We start from the raw sequence: 15,962 nt of genomic DNA, 5'->3' as shown, positions 1-15,962 counted from the left end.
CTTTCAGAGATGAAATTTACTGCTAGCTTCATTCTTAAAGCAGAGTAAATGCGACCCCAGGTACATCATTTTATCAGAATCTGGGAGAATTTTGTGATATCCCCAGAGTTTAATTTATATAACGAGGGATAAAGGAAAATTTTACAGAAAAAAGAAAAGCAAAATGTAGTCCTCTAAAAAAAATATGAAAAACAAAAATAGGGGAAGAATTGAAAGAATATGATGAAAACAACGGAATATTGTCCCTCATCCTTAATAGGGACAATGACCAATTAATTGAGCTTCAACACATTATTATGCCATTATGGTGCATATCTTTTCCATCACTTGATTCTTGTAATGACTATGTGGGTGAGATCTAGGAGAGCCCTCCTTGATCTTCTGACATCTTCGTCTTCACTCTCGGGCAGAGATTCGATTGCTGATGCGGCAAGGTTTGCATGTTTTGTGGCTAGCTCCCTTGTCCTATGTATCCCATGGCTCCTACCAAGGTAGTCAAGAGCCTGTGTTTCCCAGAAATATATCATGAAGTCAACAATAAGAATTGAATTTAATAAAATTAAGGCGTACGTATACAACTTGGGAATTTCAAATATAAGGTAGTAGGACATTGGCAGAAGGAAATATTATTTAAAAGAAAAGCCAGACTTTCAGGACTTGCCAGTAGATTATACAAACTTACGAGTTCAACATTAGCAGGGTTATCAAAGCCCTGTTCGACGACTGCACGCAACTGAGGAAACTCTTCCATGGCAAACAATATTGGCGCGGTTATGATGCCCTACAAAATCATTATATATTTTCACATAATTATGACAAAACCAGGTATCTGAAACATGAAAGCTCAAAACAAAGCAGCATGGAAAATGATAGTTGACAACTTCTCTCATTTTGCTATGAATAAAAAAGTGAAAGTTTGCTTCAACACGCTAAACGAAAAAATGCTAGCCCTGAAATATAAATTTTCTTAAGGTCAAGCATACCATACATTCTGACAGAAAAAAGCAAGCTTGTTGAGCTTTCCAAAATTGAAAAGATAAAGAATGAAAACCAATACTGTTTTCACTAATTAGTACAACTCAAACCATTCTTAAGGCCGACAGACACAGCAACAATTTCAAGCTAAGCTAGCAAACTTAGCCATTAGAGGCACCAAGTAGCTCAGTAACGAGTAAGAAAGCGAGATAGATAGACAAATCTCATTTGTTCAAACAAGGAAATCTCACACAACCAATCAAATACTTACATGACGGATGTCAGATAAAGAGCCCTTTCCAAGAGAAGCTGATGTACCCGTGAAATCAAGAACATCATCAATCAATTGATATGCCAATCCCTGAGGGGCAAAAAAAAAAAAGAGAGTCAGCTTGATATATACATAAGCAAACAAACACAAATCAACCCATCCATCCATACATACATATTTTCTGATGGTTATTATGCCCATGCATGCACCATCAGAAAATATCCATGATTTGAGCTCTAGAAGGAAACTTTGATCTAGTTTTGATTATTTTTAGTATTTCTCCATATATGCGTAAACTCATAAAAGATCTTAGAACTTAGCTTGCTCCTCAAGAAAATAATCGGGAAAGGAGTTTCAAGGGTTCACAAACCAGATTTTTTCCATACTCAAAAGCCAACATTGCAACTTCTGCTGTATGCCCAGCAAGAATGGCGATTGCCTTGCAACTGTTTGAAATCAATGATGCAGTCTTGAAATACGTCTTTTGTATATAATATTCCATGCTGCAGTCAATATCAAAATTTACCATTATTAGCAACGTATAAATCTTAATGAAACATAAATCAAGAAACATCATCAGAAAAAAATAATATATATATATAACATGAACAAGGATAAATTGAAACTACATATATGCTGAATTGCTTGCACTCATAGATAATGGAACATTGAGTACTTTGGTAATGGAAAATTGTTTCTCACTCTTCTGCTCTCCCTACACAGCACACTACGTCGTAATAGCCCCCCCAATTTTCTTTTCTTCTCTTCAAAACCCTAAACCCTAAACCCCACATACTACCAGCACCCCTACATTGTCAAATGGTCGTCCAGAACAGGCTGAAAGTCCCTAAATTAAAGCTGTTGCAAGAAAATTCAAACAACATGAAATTATCATACCAACCGCCTCTCCTTTCTTTTTCCTTAAGAATTAAGTACTAATTGAAGAAGAAAAAGGGGGGCACACAAAATTAGAGTGCCCCATGGCAATTTTCAACAAATTTCTTTACATTAAAAAGTCTAAAGAAACAGTCTACAAGACATAGCAAGCCAACTCCAAACCTCATGAACGCCTACAGATATACTTTTATGACCCAGTAGTTTAATAACTCAAAAGCAAATTATGAGCGGAATAGGATTGTAACTGACGATGGAAAAAACGGAACAAAGATCAAGAAGTCAATGCATCATAATCACTACTTGGTCTAAACATCTACTCACATCACCTACCGAGCAAATAGCGAAAAGCAAACAAAATGTATTTATATGATAGAAGCAGCAGAGCAGTGTACCTACAACGTTGATCGGATGTGGTAGTCATTTGCATGGTTTCACCTGTCACAAGATGCTCTACAACTGTTGAAAGTAATGATACAACCTGCAAATGCACAAAAAATATGCAGATAATATTTTAAAAAACTAATGTGAACACACATCCCTGTATCTGTGTTGCTTGGACTAGGCACTTTGGTCCATGCCCATCTCAATACAACCCAATATAATAATGGATAGGCATCCTTGTCTTTGAATTGCCAGACTAATTTTTATGAAAAGTAATAAGATGGGCTCTGAGGTGGACCAGGGACATTATGGACCCTGGCAATCTACCATTTGACTGTGAGCTCCATATCTCTGTCATATAGGTACTTACAAACTTTCCCCCCGCGGCCCCACCCCACCCACCAGAAAAACTTTGTAGCTGTAGGTTAATAAGCATCAAGATCCTGGCTTAAAGTTAATTGACATTCTTTATGACATGGAGATGAAATACAACTACTCTAAGAATGGAGTGCCAGCACAGCGTATCGAATTTTTTGACCATTTGTGGCAGAGTCCCCTATACAAGAAACAAGACAAGCCAGAGTCCATGTAACATAGCCCCGTGTATTATTGCTCATTTCAGTGCATTAGTACATAATAATACATGCGTACCTCTGTGTTCCTTAGAGAGGCAAGTGCGACACAAGCTCGGGAAAGCAGGAAATCCCCTGCTAAAACAGCTAACTGCATTCAATGATGGACAGAAGATCAACTATCATATCATGCAAAACCTTTCCATAACTGTGTAATTCCCAGCACAGAATCATTAATAAGAAGGGAAACAAAAAGAAAGAGATATTATGATATATTGTAGCACCCAATCGCATATGGAATATTAAAATGTCCAATACTTCGCAAGAATTAATACTAGATGTCATTTAGCAGTAAAGGGGATCAGCAGCAGCCATATACAGGCCACAAACTAAACTCTAATAGAAACAGAGATATCAGTTGACTAGCAGTGTAAAAGACAAGGGCACGGTAAGAGTCCCATGGATTACACACTTCTGCCAAGGTCAAGTATTTATCAAACTGAAGAAGGTGCATATCCTGGTCTAAGTCGTTAGATTAAAATCTAACCGTTAATAAGAAACATGATACTTTCCCTAGTAAATACTTAATGTTATGCATGTGGACACTCTTACATGTATATATAATTATCACAATATAAACTCTCCAATACTCCAGTAAACACCTCCATCCCTATACTTATAATCAAACTTTTGAAGAGAGAAGAATAGAGGCATTACAATAAATTATGTTCTTATAAGTGAAAAACAGAAAACTTGATCAATTTTAGTGAACCAAAAGTACACCTTATTTCCCATTACACAATTTAATGAACCAACACCTCGTCTTGTATCTGCATCATCCAATACATCATCATGTAGAAGACTTGCCACCTGACAAATGAAACTAATTACATTAGAAGCTTTTTTAGGCTTGAAGTCTTAAGAGCACTATCATATCCTTGATGTGCACAACTGAATCCCGGAATTATAATACAGACTTCATTCCTAATAAGTTAACTAGAAACTTCATAGATATAGGAGTTAAGTTATAGTATTGTAGATAAGTTGGAGGGACGAAAAGGTAAGATGATAAATTTATACTCAGAGCACTAGCTTTGGGGGAAAAAGTCTTGTTATTTGTGCACGTCCACCTCAATGCGGGGCTTAGAACAAGCCATTAGAAAACAGTTTTGGAAGGACACAAATGAATTAGCTTCTTATTAGTACATTGCAGAGATATTATTCCAGTTTTATGTAGCATATATCAAAATAAAAGCAACAGTAATAGGATCATCAGCAAAGATAATACTAACATGAATCATCTCTGTGACTTCTGCAATACATTGCTGTCTTGCACGCAGTTCCGTTGACAAAGCCTCTCTCAACAGTGTAGGAGGTTCAGGTACAGTGACATTCAGAGCTGTTGACATTAGCAATAAGACCTGCATATAGCATAAAATTGTTGAATAACTTTTGGACTTTATGGCAATCATTATTCTGGAAAACCTAAGGTAGGGATGAAGTGTTTGCATGTTAGACACAGAGAGAGTAGTAACTAAGTGCATAGGGTATCAGCCCTGTGTTTAAGTAAAGTAACTTTAAAATTTTAAAAAATAACTGAACAGAGATCAGTAGTATTTAAGTACATAAAGTTTTAGCCTAATGTTTAAGTATTAGATAGACTGTTGGCGCATGTTGATTCTTTGACTTGCAGTCAAAGTTACAACAATAATATATAAACGTAAATAAGATTTTGGGTTAAAGGTTTATGGTTTGGACGTGTTTCAGGGTAAAGTTTAGAAACAACCCTGTGGCCAGGCCTAATTATATTGAATCCCAAGTGGTTTTCTTATTTTTCTTTTGTTAATACTTACACACACCTTGCGGTTTGCTTCATATTTTTAAGGAAAACCATTACTTGCACACTGAAAATTTGCCCCTTCTCCTTAGAATATAAGATTTTACTCAGCCAAAAAAAGAAAAAAGAAAAAACAACGTTGGATCAAAATACTTTATGTATCCTAATCATTCTTCAAAACTTTTACCTAATTTTGAGCAAAAGACAACTTCCCTCTCCTAATCCTTCTTCAAAATTTTGAACTAATGTGAGCAAACAAATCTCACACAAGGTCAAGATTGAAACTGTACCTGTACCATCAAACAGATTCCATTGTTTTCCTCTTGAATGGTGCTATTGCCACCCTCAAACTACTCACCCCACCCACCTTTTTAAGATAAATTTTAATTACAATTTTATCCTCCTGCAAATTACCTAAAAGGACATGTTTGAGATTCTAAATAATAACAATAATGATTGTGCCCCATAGCAGCTGCCATCGGTGCAACACCCTCTGCCCGCATGTAGGGTTGCTGCCATCAAAAGCTAGCAAACGACGAGACAGAGCATTAGGATTAAGGGTACTTTAGTAATATTGGTGAAGTAGGATGAATAAAAAAATTCCTCAAACTGTTGTGAGGGGTGGGAAAAGCAAGGGAGTGGCTGAAAATAGGCTTCACTTTTCCCCCTTTATTAAACTACAGGGAATACAAGCATAACAAAAGAAAAACTAGAGGGTAACCATGTATATAGGTCTAGCCACAAGGGGTGTGTAATGTAAGTAAGAGATAACCTTTCAACTTGAGGTGTGAGCCTCAAGTCACTTACGGCTAGATAGAGCAATGAACTCAAGAGTTTTAAAAGATTTGTGATAGTATTACATATAAAACCAAGGACACTGCAATAAAAACAAGCCATATATCCATTCAACCGGATTTTCCTAACAATAGGTGACATGAACTTAGAGACAGAAGATAAATTGCTATCCAGGTATAGAACATCTTGATATTCAGTGAAACAGAGAAAGTCAAACAATTGATTAGTACTATTGCTATTACCGTGGGACGAAACCTCTTTCCCTCCACCCCTATTTTAAAGAAGTACTCAGCAGCAGATGCAAGCTTAGGGACCTGAAAAGAAAGAAGATCAGTTATGATCTATGATATTACATTTGAATCTTATGAAACCATTAATATCAACTTTCCCTTTCAAACATATACATCCTTAGAGTAAAATTAATTAAAGCCAAAGGAGAAAGAAATTACATATACCTCAGCAACTACCATGTCCCGCAACCTGTCAGCAATAAGTGACAGCTCATCGGAAACAAGGGAGAATGGGTCAAGTGGTTCCTGTAAGGCAGTATCTAAGCATCTTAATAGAATGTACAAAACAAATATCTTTTACCAAAAAAAACAGAAAAAAACAAAAAACAAATAAACAAATAAACAAAACTCACTAAGAGAAAGAGGCATAAGCCAATTTAGCATCGAAAAGTTAAAATTTATCTTCTTTGTAATTGTACTGCAAACAACAATACATCATTCATACATTCCATCCAGAGGCTGATCACATACCCTAACGACTTAAACTTTTGCATAATCAACCAGGAATCAAGGAAAAAAATGTGTCTTTTGAACACTTGGGAACTCAAAGCTTTCACACTTGGCATTGAACGAACAAATGGGTATGTAGCAACCAAAAGAAAAGTAAAAATATTAATACCCAACACCTCACCTCAACTATGGAGCTGCTTTGATGGTGAATTTGGTGCCCATAGCCATGGAAAACAGGCGGCAATCCCCAAGAAAAGAAATCTCTGCAACCCAAAATCTACTAACATACACTAATTAAAGCAGTGAAATATATATAGCACTTAAACAATAAATCCAAAGCTTTATGGACCCAAATTACCTTCTGGGTCGATTCACTTAGAGACTGAGAATAAATGCTGGAGACAAATAATTGATGTGCGTCCATACGACGAGAGAGCAAACACCGACACAACCCATTGAAGCTGTTTCTTCCAATCCGAGAAAATCCCCGAGAAAATAACATTTTTTTGCTTCCCCAATGAAACTATAAACGATTCAAAAGGATGAGTTGCCGATAGCGAGAGAGCAAGAGAGAGAGTTACAGCGTGCGTGTGTGTGTTTGAGGGGTTTTTGGGAGAGGTCGGTCAAAGTGGAAGAACATAATCGACTTTGAGTTTATGTGTAAGCGCCACAACCACAACGGCCAAACAGAGCCATGTAATAAAATGCGCACTTTCACTTTCTAATTTCTATTAAGGGTTAGTTTAGATTTGCTAATTCGACGCTCCCCATTTTTATTTATTTATTTATTTCAATCATTGAGTTTTCTGAAGGTTTAGCTGCTAATACAGGGGAAATTTGCAATCTTTTTTGAAGGGTTGTTTAGGTTTCATATCCACATAAGAAACAAATAGTTAAGACATTTTCCTTTGAACTTTGGAAATTTAATTTAGACAGTTTCTTAGCCCTGTCAATATTTTTATATTTTTATATTATAGAATTTATTGTTGGATATTGACTTTTTTTTTTTTTTTTTTAATTATTTATATTTTGATAGACTATTATTTTATGTATAACTAGCGTGGAGGACCTACTGGTGTAGTGGTTTTGAGTAATTGCTCCCCACACAAGATCATGGATTCAAATTCATGTTATGAGTTTAGCATATTATCGCTACTATAAGTAAGAAAGGTTTAAAAAACACAAAAAAGCTAAAGTAAACTCGCAAAGTGAAGTAGCCACTTGGAACCCTCGGCCAACAAAATTATTCACAAACAGCTTTAAAAATTATCCAAACTGTGCAAGTACACAATCTAAGATGACCTTGTAAAACAAAATAAAAAAAGTAGAGTCTTGAAGATTTGCAAGGGGAGAAAGAAGAGAGGACAAATTGGCATAGCTTGGCTCATCTCATCCACCCCCAAATTCCCTCAGCAACTCCCTGAACTCATCATCAGTGCTCTTGAGCATCAATGGCAGAGGCACTTCCACTCCCCTCTGCACAACCTCCATGTGCCTTGGCTTTATCCTCTTCTCCAGGCTGAAAGCAAAGTACTGAGGAAATTGCTTCAGCTCCTCCAACTTCTTCCCCATGTCCGCAGAAAAGTATTCAAACTTTGGCTTGAAGTTATTCTCAATGCTGAAAGTTAGCAGTCCAGGACACCTCAGCACCATCCCCACAGCCTCATCTCTTGGGAATCCTAAGCTCTGCAAAAACTCCAGTTTGGGGATTAGGGTTTTCTCCACACTTGAAACCAGCAGCACAGAGTCATGGTAAGCCAGGGCATCCAGGTCCTTGAACCCAAGTCTCTGAAGATAAAACAGAGCTGGCTTGAGCTGGTCTATTACACTGCAAGCAAGCAATCTGGGGCACTTGTTGATGACCTTTCTGAAGCTGTGTTCTGGGACTTTGAGGTCTTCTGAGAGGAAGATGAAAACTGGGTTGAGGTCACTTTTGATGCTGGAGGTGAGAATGTTGGGGCACATGCCAAAGATCTTGGGCAGGTCCTTTTGGTGGATGCCTTTGGATTGGAGGAAGGAGATTATGGAGTGGATGGAGTGAAGAGAGGCTGTGTGGAGAGAAGGGTTTTGGGAGAGTGCCTTGCCTGCATCAACTCCCATGATTTCAAGGCATAGGATTTTCTCTTTGAATTGGAGGGAGAGTTTGGTATGGGTGGGTGTGTAGAGAGGGTGCTTTTGGAGGAGGCTTTTGGGTTTTGCAGCCAATTGGGCGTTTGTGCTTGTGTTTAATGCCTGGGAATTAGAGGCAGTAGATGATGATGATGATGGAGGATTATGAGAAGAGAAGCACAGAGATGACTGCAAAGCTGCTGCTGCTGCTGTTGTTAATGGCATGGTTTTTGGAGGGGAGAGAGAGAAGGGAGGAGATGGCCTTCTTTTGGAAATATCATCATCTGAGTGGTTTTAATGGTATGGGACTGTGAGGCACACCTGGCAATTTGCTTGAATATGATTGGTTGAGTTTGGATTTCATAGATTGTTTGGGATTAAATCCAGACCAAAGCAATTTATGCTGCATCCAGTAAACTTACAAATTTGCCTTTCCCTCTCACAAGTCACAATATCAGTGGAAACAAGATTGAGAGCCTTGGATTTAAGAATTGCTTTTCATTGCAGATCATGTTCTTCCTTCCCCTTGCTTCTTTTTATATGTAATCTTTTCTAGTAGGAAGGAGCTAATATGAAGCTTGTATAGCAACCAATTTTTTAATTACCGCTAGTTTTAAACAGAAAAATATATGTTAAATCTGTGATGACATATTTACATAAATCTAATTCCCCGTAGTGAGAATAGCTATTAAAAGTACAAAATTTACAAAATAATAATAATTTTTTGAACTTAAATGAACACATTAGGACAAAGGGGGAACAAATATTTAGTCTCTCAAGCAGAAACCCATATTTGCAGTCTAAGATGATATAACATTAAAGCAAGTTGCGGGGGATTACAATTGTTCGAACATGTCCATATCCGATCGGTCCATCACATCACTAATTTTCTAAGTAATAGTAAACCAAAGAAAAAAATATATATATCTTGAACAAAAATACAGACAAGGAAGTTAACTCTGCATGAAAATGCGTCTAAAGTTACATACCAAAAAATGCATCTAAGATTCCTGCTTTTATATAAATTACACCACCATAAGGAGGGGCAAAGGGGGTGCGGCTCCAGTGAAACTTGCTCTTCAAGTTCCTTACGACTTTGAGCGAGTTTTCTGATCCTACGAAGAATGCATAAATGAGTATCATTAAAATAAAAAGCGCCGTCGAAAAAGATTGTTTGCTTCCCATGAAGATATATACAAGGTGCACAACAGACAGTTCAACTGGGACTCCGTAATGCATCAGCAAATGTCAGACAAGGCGTGGCTGATGCTCATTTAACTGTAATTGCTTTATATTATAGAAGCTGAAACCCAACTGCTAAAATTATGACATCAAAAGTTTCAAACAACAGAAAGACAACGTGGCCCAAATAAGTTTAGTTAGTCTTCCTGTACCCAATGGAAATGTTATTGATAACTGAAATACATTTAATTTCCAAAAGAGAAAATAATGTCCTACTACCAATGTATATCCAATCATGCAACTACCTAGACTGAAAATTGCAACATCATCATACTTAGCAATTAGCAACAACAGAAGTTGAGTTTCCTACCCATCATATTCACACGGAGCATAAACAATCTAGAGCTTCTAGTGGGTGCATGTGCATAGTATGTGTGTGGGTGGGTGGTAGTCTTAATCATTTGATCGAACTGTAACTTCTTGACAGAAGATAAAACCAGGTGTTTCCTAATCATCAGTCTTTTCAAGAGAATTAAAAGAGCTTCATTCTAGTGAAACACTTACATGTAATTGGAAGTACCTTCACTGCTCATCTCAATGTTGCCCCTGGCTTCGACTCGTAGAGTGGTGTCGAAGGAGCTTCTGGCCAGGGTTTTGGTGTTCATCCTGTAAGTAGAAATGCAATCAATGCATATGGCGCAACAAGAAGATATTGTTCAAATGGTATGGGGAAAAGAGAAGCTGGTTAAACTATAAATGTTGGATCAGAGGATGCACACACTTAATTATAAATGTAGGATCTATAACACCAAACCAAATTATAAATGTGGGGTCTACAACACCAAAGTATAAATATAAAAGAAATAAACCTTGTATAAAGATGCTGCTGACTCAGACTGTCCCGTTTGAATTGCAGCCTGCCCCAGAGAACGCAAAGCATCAAGCGCATCTAAGGTCAGCTGCCAGCCACAAAGTGCAACAACATCAGCACTGGTACCAGGGCCACAGCCACTACTGCCAGCAGCAGCAACATTCCCATTGACCCAGGGGCAGAACTGGTTGTGATGGCCAATTGGATCAAATTCCATAGGTTCTTCATAATTGCTCTCACCTTTTGGAGGTCCTGAATAACCAAATAGAGTTAACATAACACCAATCAAAAAGCATACAAATATATATAAATGACTAAATCCTTTTTAACATATATTTAAGATTTTAAACTGTCAGTCACAAATATCTTAAGCAGTAAGCACCACTTTTCAACTTCAATAACAAAAGTCAATGAAGAAAAGGTATTGCTCTAAAAATCTTAATCATTCACCACCCCTAAAAGTAAACATAAGAAAGAATAAAAGAAACTGTCTTCATATTCGTACAAAGTTTCTTTAGAAGAATTGGGAGGTGAGATATGATACAGGAACATAACTGCCCAAAATATAGATTTTTACCTATCCCATTGGCAACTGCATATTCTGATTCTTGGTACACACAATTGTTCGTAAATGAAGATTTGCCAGCATTTTTGACCTCCTTTTTGGTTGTTCTATAATTGGAGTAAACATTAGCATTGCATGAAAGAGAAGGGCGGGCATTGTTCTCTAACTTGCAGCTTCGACTAATCTTTTCACCACTTTCCACAGATTCAGCCTTAGTAGACCCATCAACCTTTGAGCCACTATCAGCCCTCCCTACAGATCGAGATAGCATCTCCTGGCTATCACCATGTGGATCTTCCCTATTTATTTCATCAGGAACAATTTCATCCATCAGTCCAGGATCTGGGGCAGATTCGCCTGTCTGGCCCTGATTTTCAGCATCTTCTGTTCTGGGCTCCACATCACCAACTACACTATCTGCTCTATGGACAGATACATCAGCCCCGTGAATCTCGGCTTCATGACTAGCACACATTCCAACACTTCCTCCACTAATCCCGAAACTAAACCCATCCCGCGCCTGAGCAGTCACGGTTTCTGTGTTGAAAATTTCTTCCCCATCATTTGTACTACTAACACCCATTTCCCCAGGAATCACATCAGCAACAGGTTGGAAACCAATGCTCTGCTGAGCTTGATTACTATTATTCAATTCTGATGTATCATTCATGTCCAGATTTCCATACGTACTAGAAGTGGGGAAATGGGTATCATAATGAACATCATCAACATCTCCCGGGTAATTTTCAACACTTTCCATAGAGTCATCATCCGTACCGTGACAGATTGTATCCATTGCAATAACTGATGACGCACGTGCCGAATCCCTATTCGAATGGATTCCTGCAAATTGATCACTACCTTGCTGAAACGAAGCAACTCTATTACCATCAGCATAAATTTCAAGACCCATTGAATGACTCGGACCAGCACCAGATGAACAATGTGTATCGAAAATATCTGAATCACGAGCACGTTTTGAAGGCCCAGCTGAATATTGTCCACCATCAGTAACTTCATCACCATCACGATCAATGACAGTTCCTTCAACACTATCAGCCTGCTGCGTCCTTAAATGTGGCCTATCAACAGAGCTGCCACCTTTTTCCAAACTCCGTTTACGAGAGCTGGGACCCCTTGATTCATATGAAGCTGCACGATCACCAACCTCACTGCCTGCAGGTTGCCCAATCATCAGATCCCTTCCCATATCTACATCGTGAATGTTTCCAGACATTTCTGTTCTGCCGAATTGGTTAAAAGTGAAACCACCTCCCATTGTGAGATTCAAATCAACATCTGATTTTGGAACCAAACTCCCCCCAGTTGTTGTTGCTACCTCATCACGGTCTTCAGTCTGTTCTTTCTCTGCATCATCAGCAGCAACCCAACCACTAATCCCGCTGGCTGCACTTGCCCCACGTGTCAATCCCATTTTCTTGCTTGTGTCAGGAATATCAATGTTGTTGGGAGTAAATCGTGCAGGGCGAGGAATGGTTAAGAAATCCAAAATTCTAACTGTAGCACCACATAAGCTGCAATCTAGTAAAGGTGACCTGAGATCACCTCTGGATTCCTTAACTAACACTTTATTCTTTCCAGCATCCTTTCTAGCAGAAGCAGAAACTGCTTTCCTGCTTGATCCAGGTTCCTGTGAAAGATGGATCTGGGCATACGTAGGCCCAATGGAATATCCATTCCTAGCTGATTGGGCTGAATGTTCTTCACAGTCCTGAATATTCAAAAGCCATCTCGGTTCCCATCCACAAAGACTTATAAGCCTCTGAGCCTGATAAAGGAAAGGAACTGGGTTAGAAGAACATGTAATCGAGTAGTACGTAATTGAACAAGTCAACAAATCACAAGCAGGAGGTTCATAAATAAATCTTACACGAGAATATAAATAGATTGCTCCATCTCGGGAGCTTTCCAGTTCTGGTATACTTTCTGATTTAAAATCTACTTCCCCTCCCATAAGATTCTGCGACTGGGACAGAAAGCGATCAACCTGTGGACCCCGAGAAACCCACATTTGCTCAACTGCAGATGCAGCTACTTTAGGTAGAGAGTGGAATTGCAAAAGTCCATCACATCTATCCTTATATCCCCCAATTAAGGCAGACTGAGGGGTAGGAGGGAATTGCACCAAGCTTTCTGGGCAGCTGTTTCCTCTCCAAGGACAAGCAACTTTGTGACCAGAATCCAGCTGCTTGACAAAGACTTCTGCTGCATTTTGAACTTCACATTGAAATGAAAAGGAAAGAACAAAAAAAAAAGATTAAAAAACAGGAACAGACAAAGTTATTGTATTCTTAACTAATTTTTTTATCAGAAGGAAAATAGGAAGGCAAATAACTTATTCTAAAACTGAAGATTTGCATTATTATACTATATTTTATAAGAAACAATAATTCTATTAACAAGTGAAAGGAGAAGTACATAGCATGGTGGGCAAGAAGTCCAACAGGAAAACCCAAGTAAAAATAGACAAGACCACACTAATCCAAACAACACTTAGCCCCAAACAGCATACATTGGATCAAACCACAGGGGACATCCTTCAAACGCTTAGACAAGGTCACAGGGAAGCCTAACTTGAAGCAAGGAATTCAACTCTGTCCCACAGTTTGGACTACAGCAACTTCCAGTTAGATGGTAATTTTGCAACCATCAAATATAGATATTGTAGACTAAACAACCACTTGAAACCAAAGTAACATAATGCATTAACAATATAAGAAGTCACATTCTTAGCGGAATGTTTCAATTTTTTCTTACAATAAATGCAGAGCATGTAGGTCTATAAACATAAACTTTAAACAACAATGCTTAAAAATCAAATAACTAGAAAGCCCCTAAGACAGCAGTAGCTAACCTTCATCAGGAGTCCAAGATGGCAATAAAGAAAAACCCAGGGATGCATTGCATGATTCACATGCAATCTTATCAACATCAACATTCACCCAACCTCTCCGAGCACATGCCAATGAACTGATGACCTGCAGGCAATGAGAAAAGCAACAGTTAGACGCTATGAAACATATTAAATGTCAAAAAGCTTCATTTGAGTAACATTATAAAATAAACTCATAATTTGAGCTACAAATCACAATAACCAGTTGAATATTTAAAAATATCACCATATATTTCATCTTTCTATATAAATCCCTTGATATGACAATTCTATAGCCCCAAAAAAAAAAAAAAAACAACAAACAACAAAAGAAAAGGTATTTCATTTCGATAACATATAACTAAAATATAAAAAAAAGTAGAGTCATTATACATATATATATATATATTCATATAATAGGTATATGTTTATGTGTATGTATACATGCACACATTTATGCATCGAAATGACTTTATAATGGAAGTATCAGTGTTGCAAAGTTTACCGTTACAACTCAAATAAGTACAGAAAGATTTCAGATTTAAAATGTTTGTTTATGGAAATAATAGCTAAAGTGAAAACCTTGGGCTTTGCAAACCAATTTGAAGGCTTAAAGGTAGCTAAGCGACGCAGTAAGTCTCCTCTTTCCCAAGGTCTACACGACAGTCTTGATGATCCAAAAACAGAACTACCCCCACCACCACCACCAGCAGCACTCGTGCTCAAAGACGTCATTGGCGGTTGTGAACCAACACAAGATATAGATGCTCCTTTGGAGCCTTGTCCATGAATAGACCCATCTACACTCCCCACATTTGCCGGAACAGTCGGTGAAGATGCCCCCGCCGAACTAATAACGCAGAAATGAAACATATATAAGGAAAATCGAATTAACAATAATACATGTAATAAATTGTAACTGAGTAGAGTGTAATTCTTTCACCTAGAAAATAACAAAAGCTTAATCTAAATTAAGCTGAAAAAACATGTAACACTTGGTAATTTAGCTGAAATTCGTGCACTCCACTTTCACAGTAACCAAACAGAAGCGTGAATTGACCAATTCACCACAGAAATAACCAAAACCCTAACACTGACAACACAAATTGGTATACTACACTCACAGCTCGAACCAACAGCAAGCAAATGCAAAACCCTAATTAGATCAGCAAGAGAAATTGAAGGAAAACGAAGACCGAAAAGCCTTGTGAACAGGGAGACCGAGAGAGAAGAGAGCAAGGGGAGGGATAGGGTACCTGGCAGCAGGAGTAGGATCAATGGTCCCTCCGGAGCTGATGACCTCCTCTCTCATGGTCGTTGATTTTCCCCACAATTTTTTTCGAAAGCAGAGAATGGGAGAATGCGTACTGGCAGCTCGTTTTATAGCGAGTACCGAATGCGTGGCGCGTAAATGATACTCACTATTTTTTTTTTCCTCTGGGCAAATCTGGGTTGGGTTTTACGGGTCCGACTGATGGATATGTTGGGCGGGGCGGGTTCGGTTTGAAATTTCGTTGGTTGGACCTCACTACTGGACAATGGGACTAGACGAGCCTGGTTGGCCTTGGACAATTATTTTATATAAAACTTTTATATTTATTTATTAATATCTTACCTAAAACTTGACAATATGATTTTTATTGATATTTTTTATTCAAGAGTGTTTTTTTTTTCAAAAAAAAATATATGTTTGCGTTGCATTCAACGGTTGAATTTGGAATTTACCAACAAAGCGAATCATCTGACTGGATGGGATTCAACGCTTCCCAAATTACTGGACAAAAAAAAAATGTTGAAATCGCCAAAACTATTCTGAAAACTTTAAATCTCAAGTGATGTGTTTATATCTTTTTTTCTTTGTGTTTTGGTGTTGA

The 15,962-nt window shown here is 37.9% G+C and overlaps 3 protein-coding genes across 10 annotated transcripts; all 3 read right to left on the bottom strand.

The window, feature by feature from the left end:
* Position 1: 1 nt before the first annotated feature.
* On the bottom strand, positions 2-7,007 carry GPS1 (geranyl diphosphate synthase 1). Its single transcript, XM_089048940.1, has 12 exons — positions 6,827-7,007; positions 6,650-6,745; positions 6,184-6,264; positions 5,971-6,042; positions 4,389-4,517; positions 3,880-3,966; positions 3,176-3,247; positions 2,536-2,621; positions 1,617-1,749; positions 1,247-1,336; positions 683-781; positions 2-503 (listed from the first exon to the last, which is right to left on the bottom strand). Exons 1-12 carry the CDS (start codon positions 6,968-6,970, stop codon positions 324-326), a joined length of 1,269 nt encoding a protein of 422 aa, XP_088905066.1. The 5' UTR covers positions 6,971-7,007; the 3' UTR covers positions 2-323.
* A 670-nt stretch (positions 7,008-7,677) lies between these two features.
* Positions 7,678-8,877, bottom strand: LOC103325158 (Mitochondrial transcription termination factor family protein). Its single transcript, XM_008227301.2, has one exon. It carries the CDS (start codon positions 8,800-8,802, stop codon positions 7,858-7,860), a length of 945 nt encoding a protein of 314 aa, XP_008225523.2. The 5' UTR covers positions 8,803-8,877; the 3' UTR covers positions 7,678-7,857.
* A 492-nt stretch (positions 8,878-9,369) lies between these two features.
* On the bottom strand, positions 9,370-15,532 carry LOC103325157 (IAP-like protein 1). Of its 8 annotated transcripts, none has more exons than XM_008227298.2 (8): positions 15,345-15,532; positions 14,671-14,938; positions 14,071-14,194; positions 13,087-13,433; positions 11,208-12,984; positions 10,629-10,882; positions 10,324-10,425; positions 9,370-9,692 (listed from the first exon to the last, which is right to left on the bottom strand). In XM_008227298.2, the coding sequence occupies exons 1-7, from the start codon at positions 15,398-15,400 to the stop codon at positions 10,354-10,356; spliced, it is 2,898 nt and encodes a 965-aa protein (XP_008225520.2). In that variant the 5' UTR covers positions 15,401-15,532; the 3' UTR covers positions 9,370-9,692; positions 10,324-10,353. The 8 variants fall into 8 exon arrangements, with proteins under 8 accessions (XP_008225520.2, XP_008225521.2, XP_088905058.1 ...); XM_008227299.2 differs by having other exon boundaries at positions 9,370-9,686; positions 15,345-15,531; XM_089048932.1 differs by having other exon boundaries at positions 10,340-10,425; positions 15,345-15,531.
* Positions 15,533-15,962: the final 430 nt, after the last annotated feature.

Source organism: Prunus mume, linkage group LG3, assembly GCF_029339155.1.
Source record: "Prunus mume cultivar Tortuosa linkage group LG3, ASM2933915v1, whole genome shotgun sequence".
Lineage (NCBI taxonomy): Eukaryota > Viridiplantae > Streptophyta > Magnoliopsida > Rosales > Rosaceae > Prunus > Prunus mume.
This window is presented reverse-complemented; position numbering and strand designations above follow the sequence as displayed.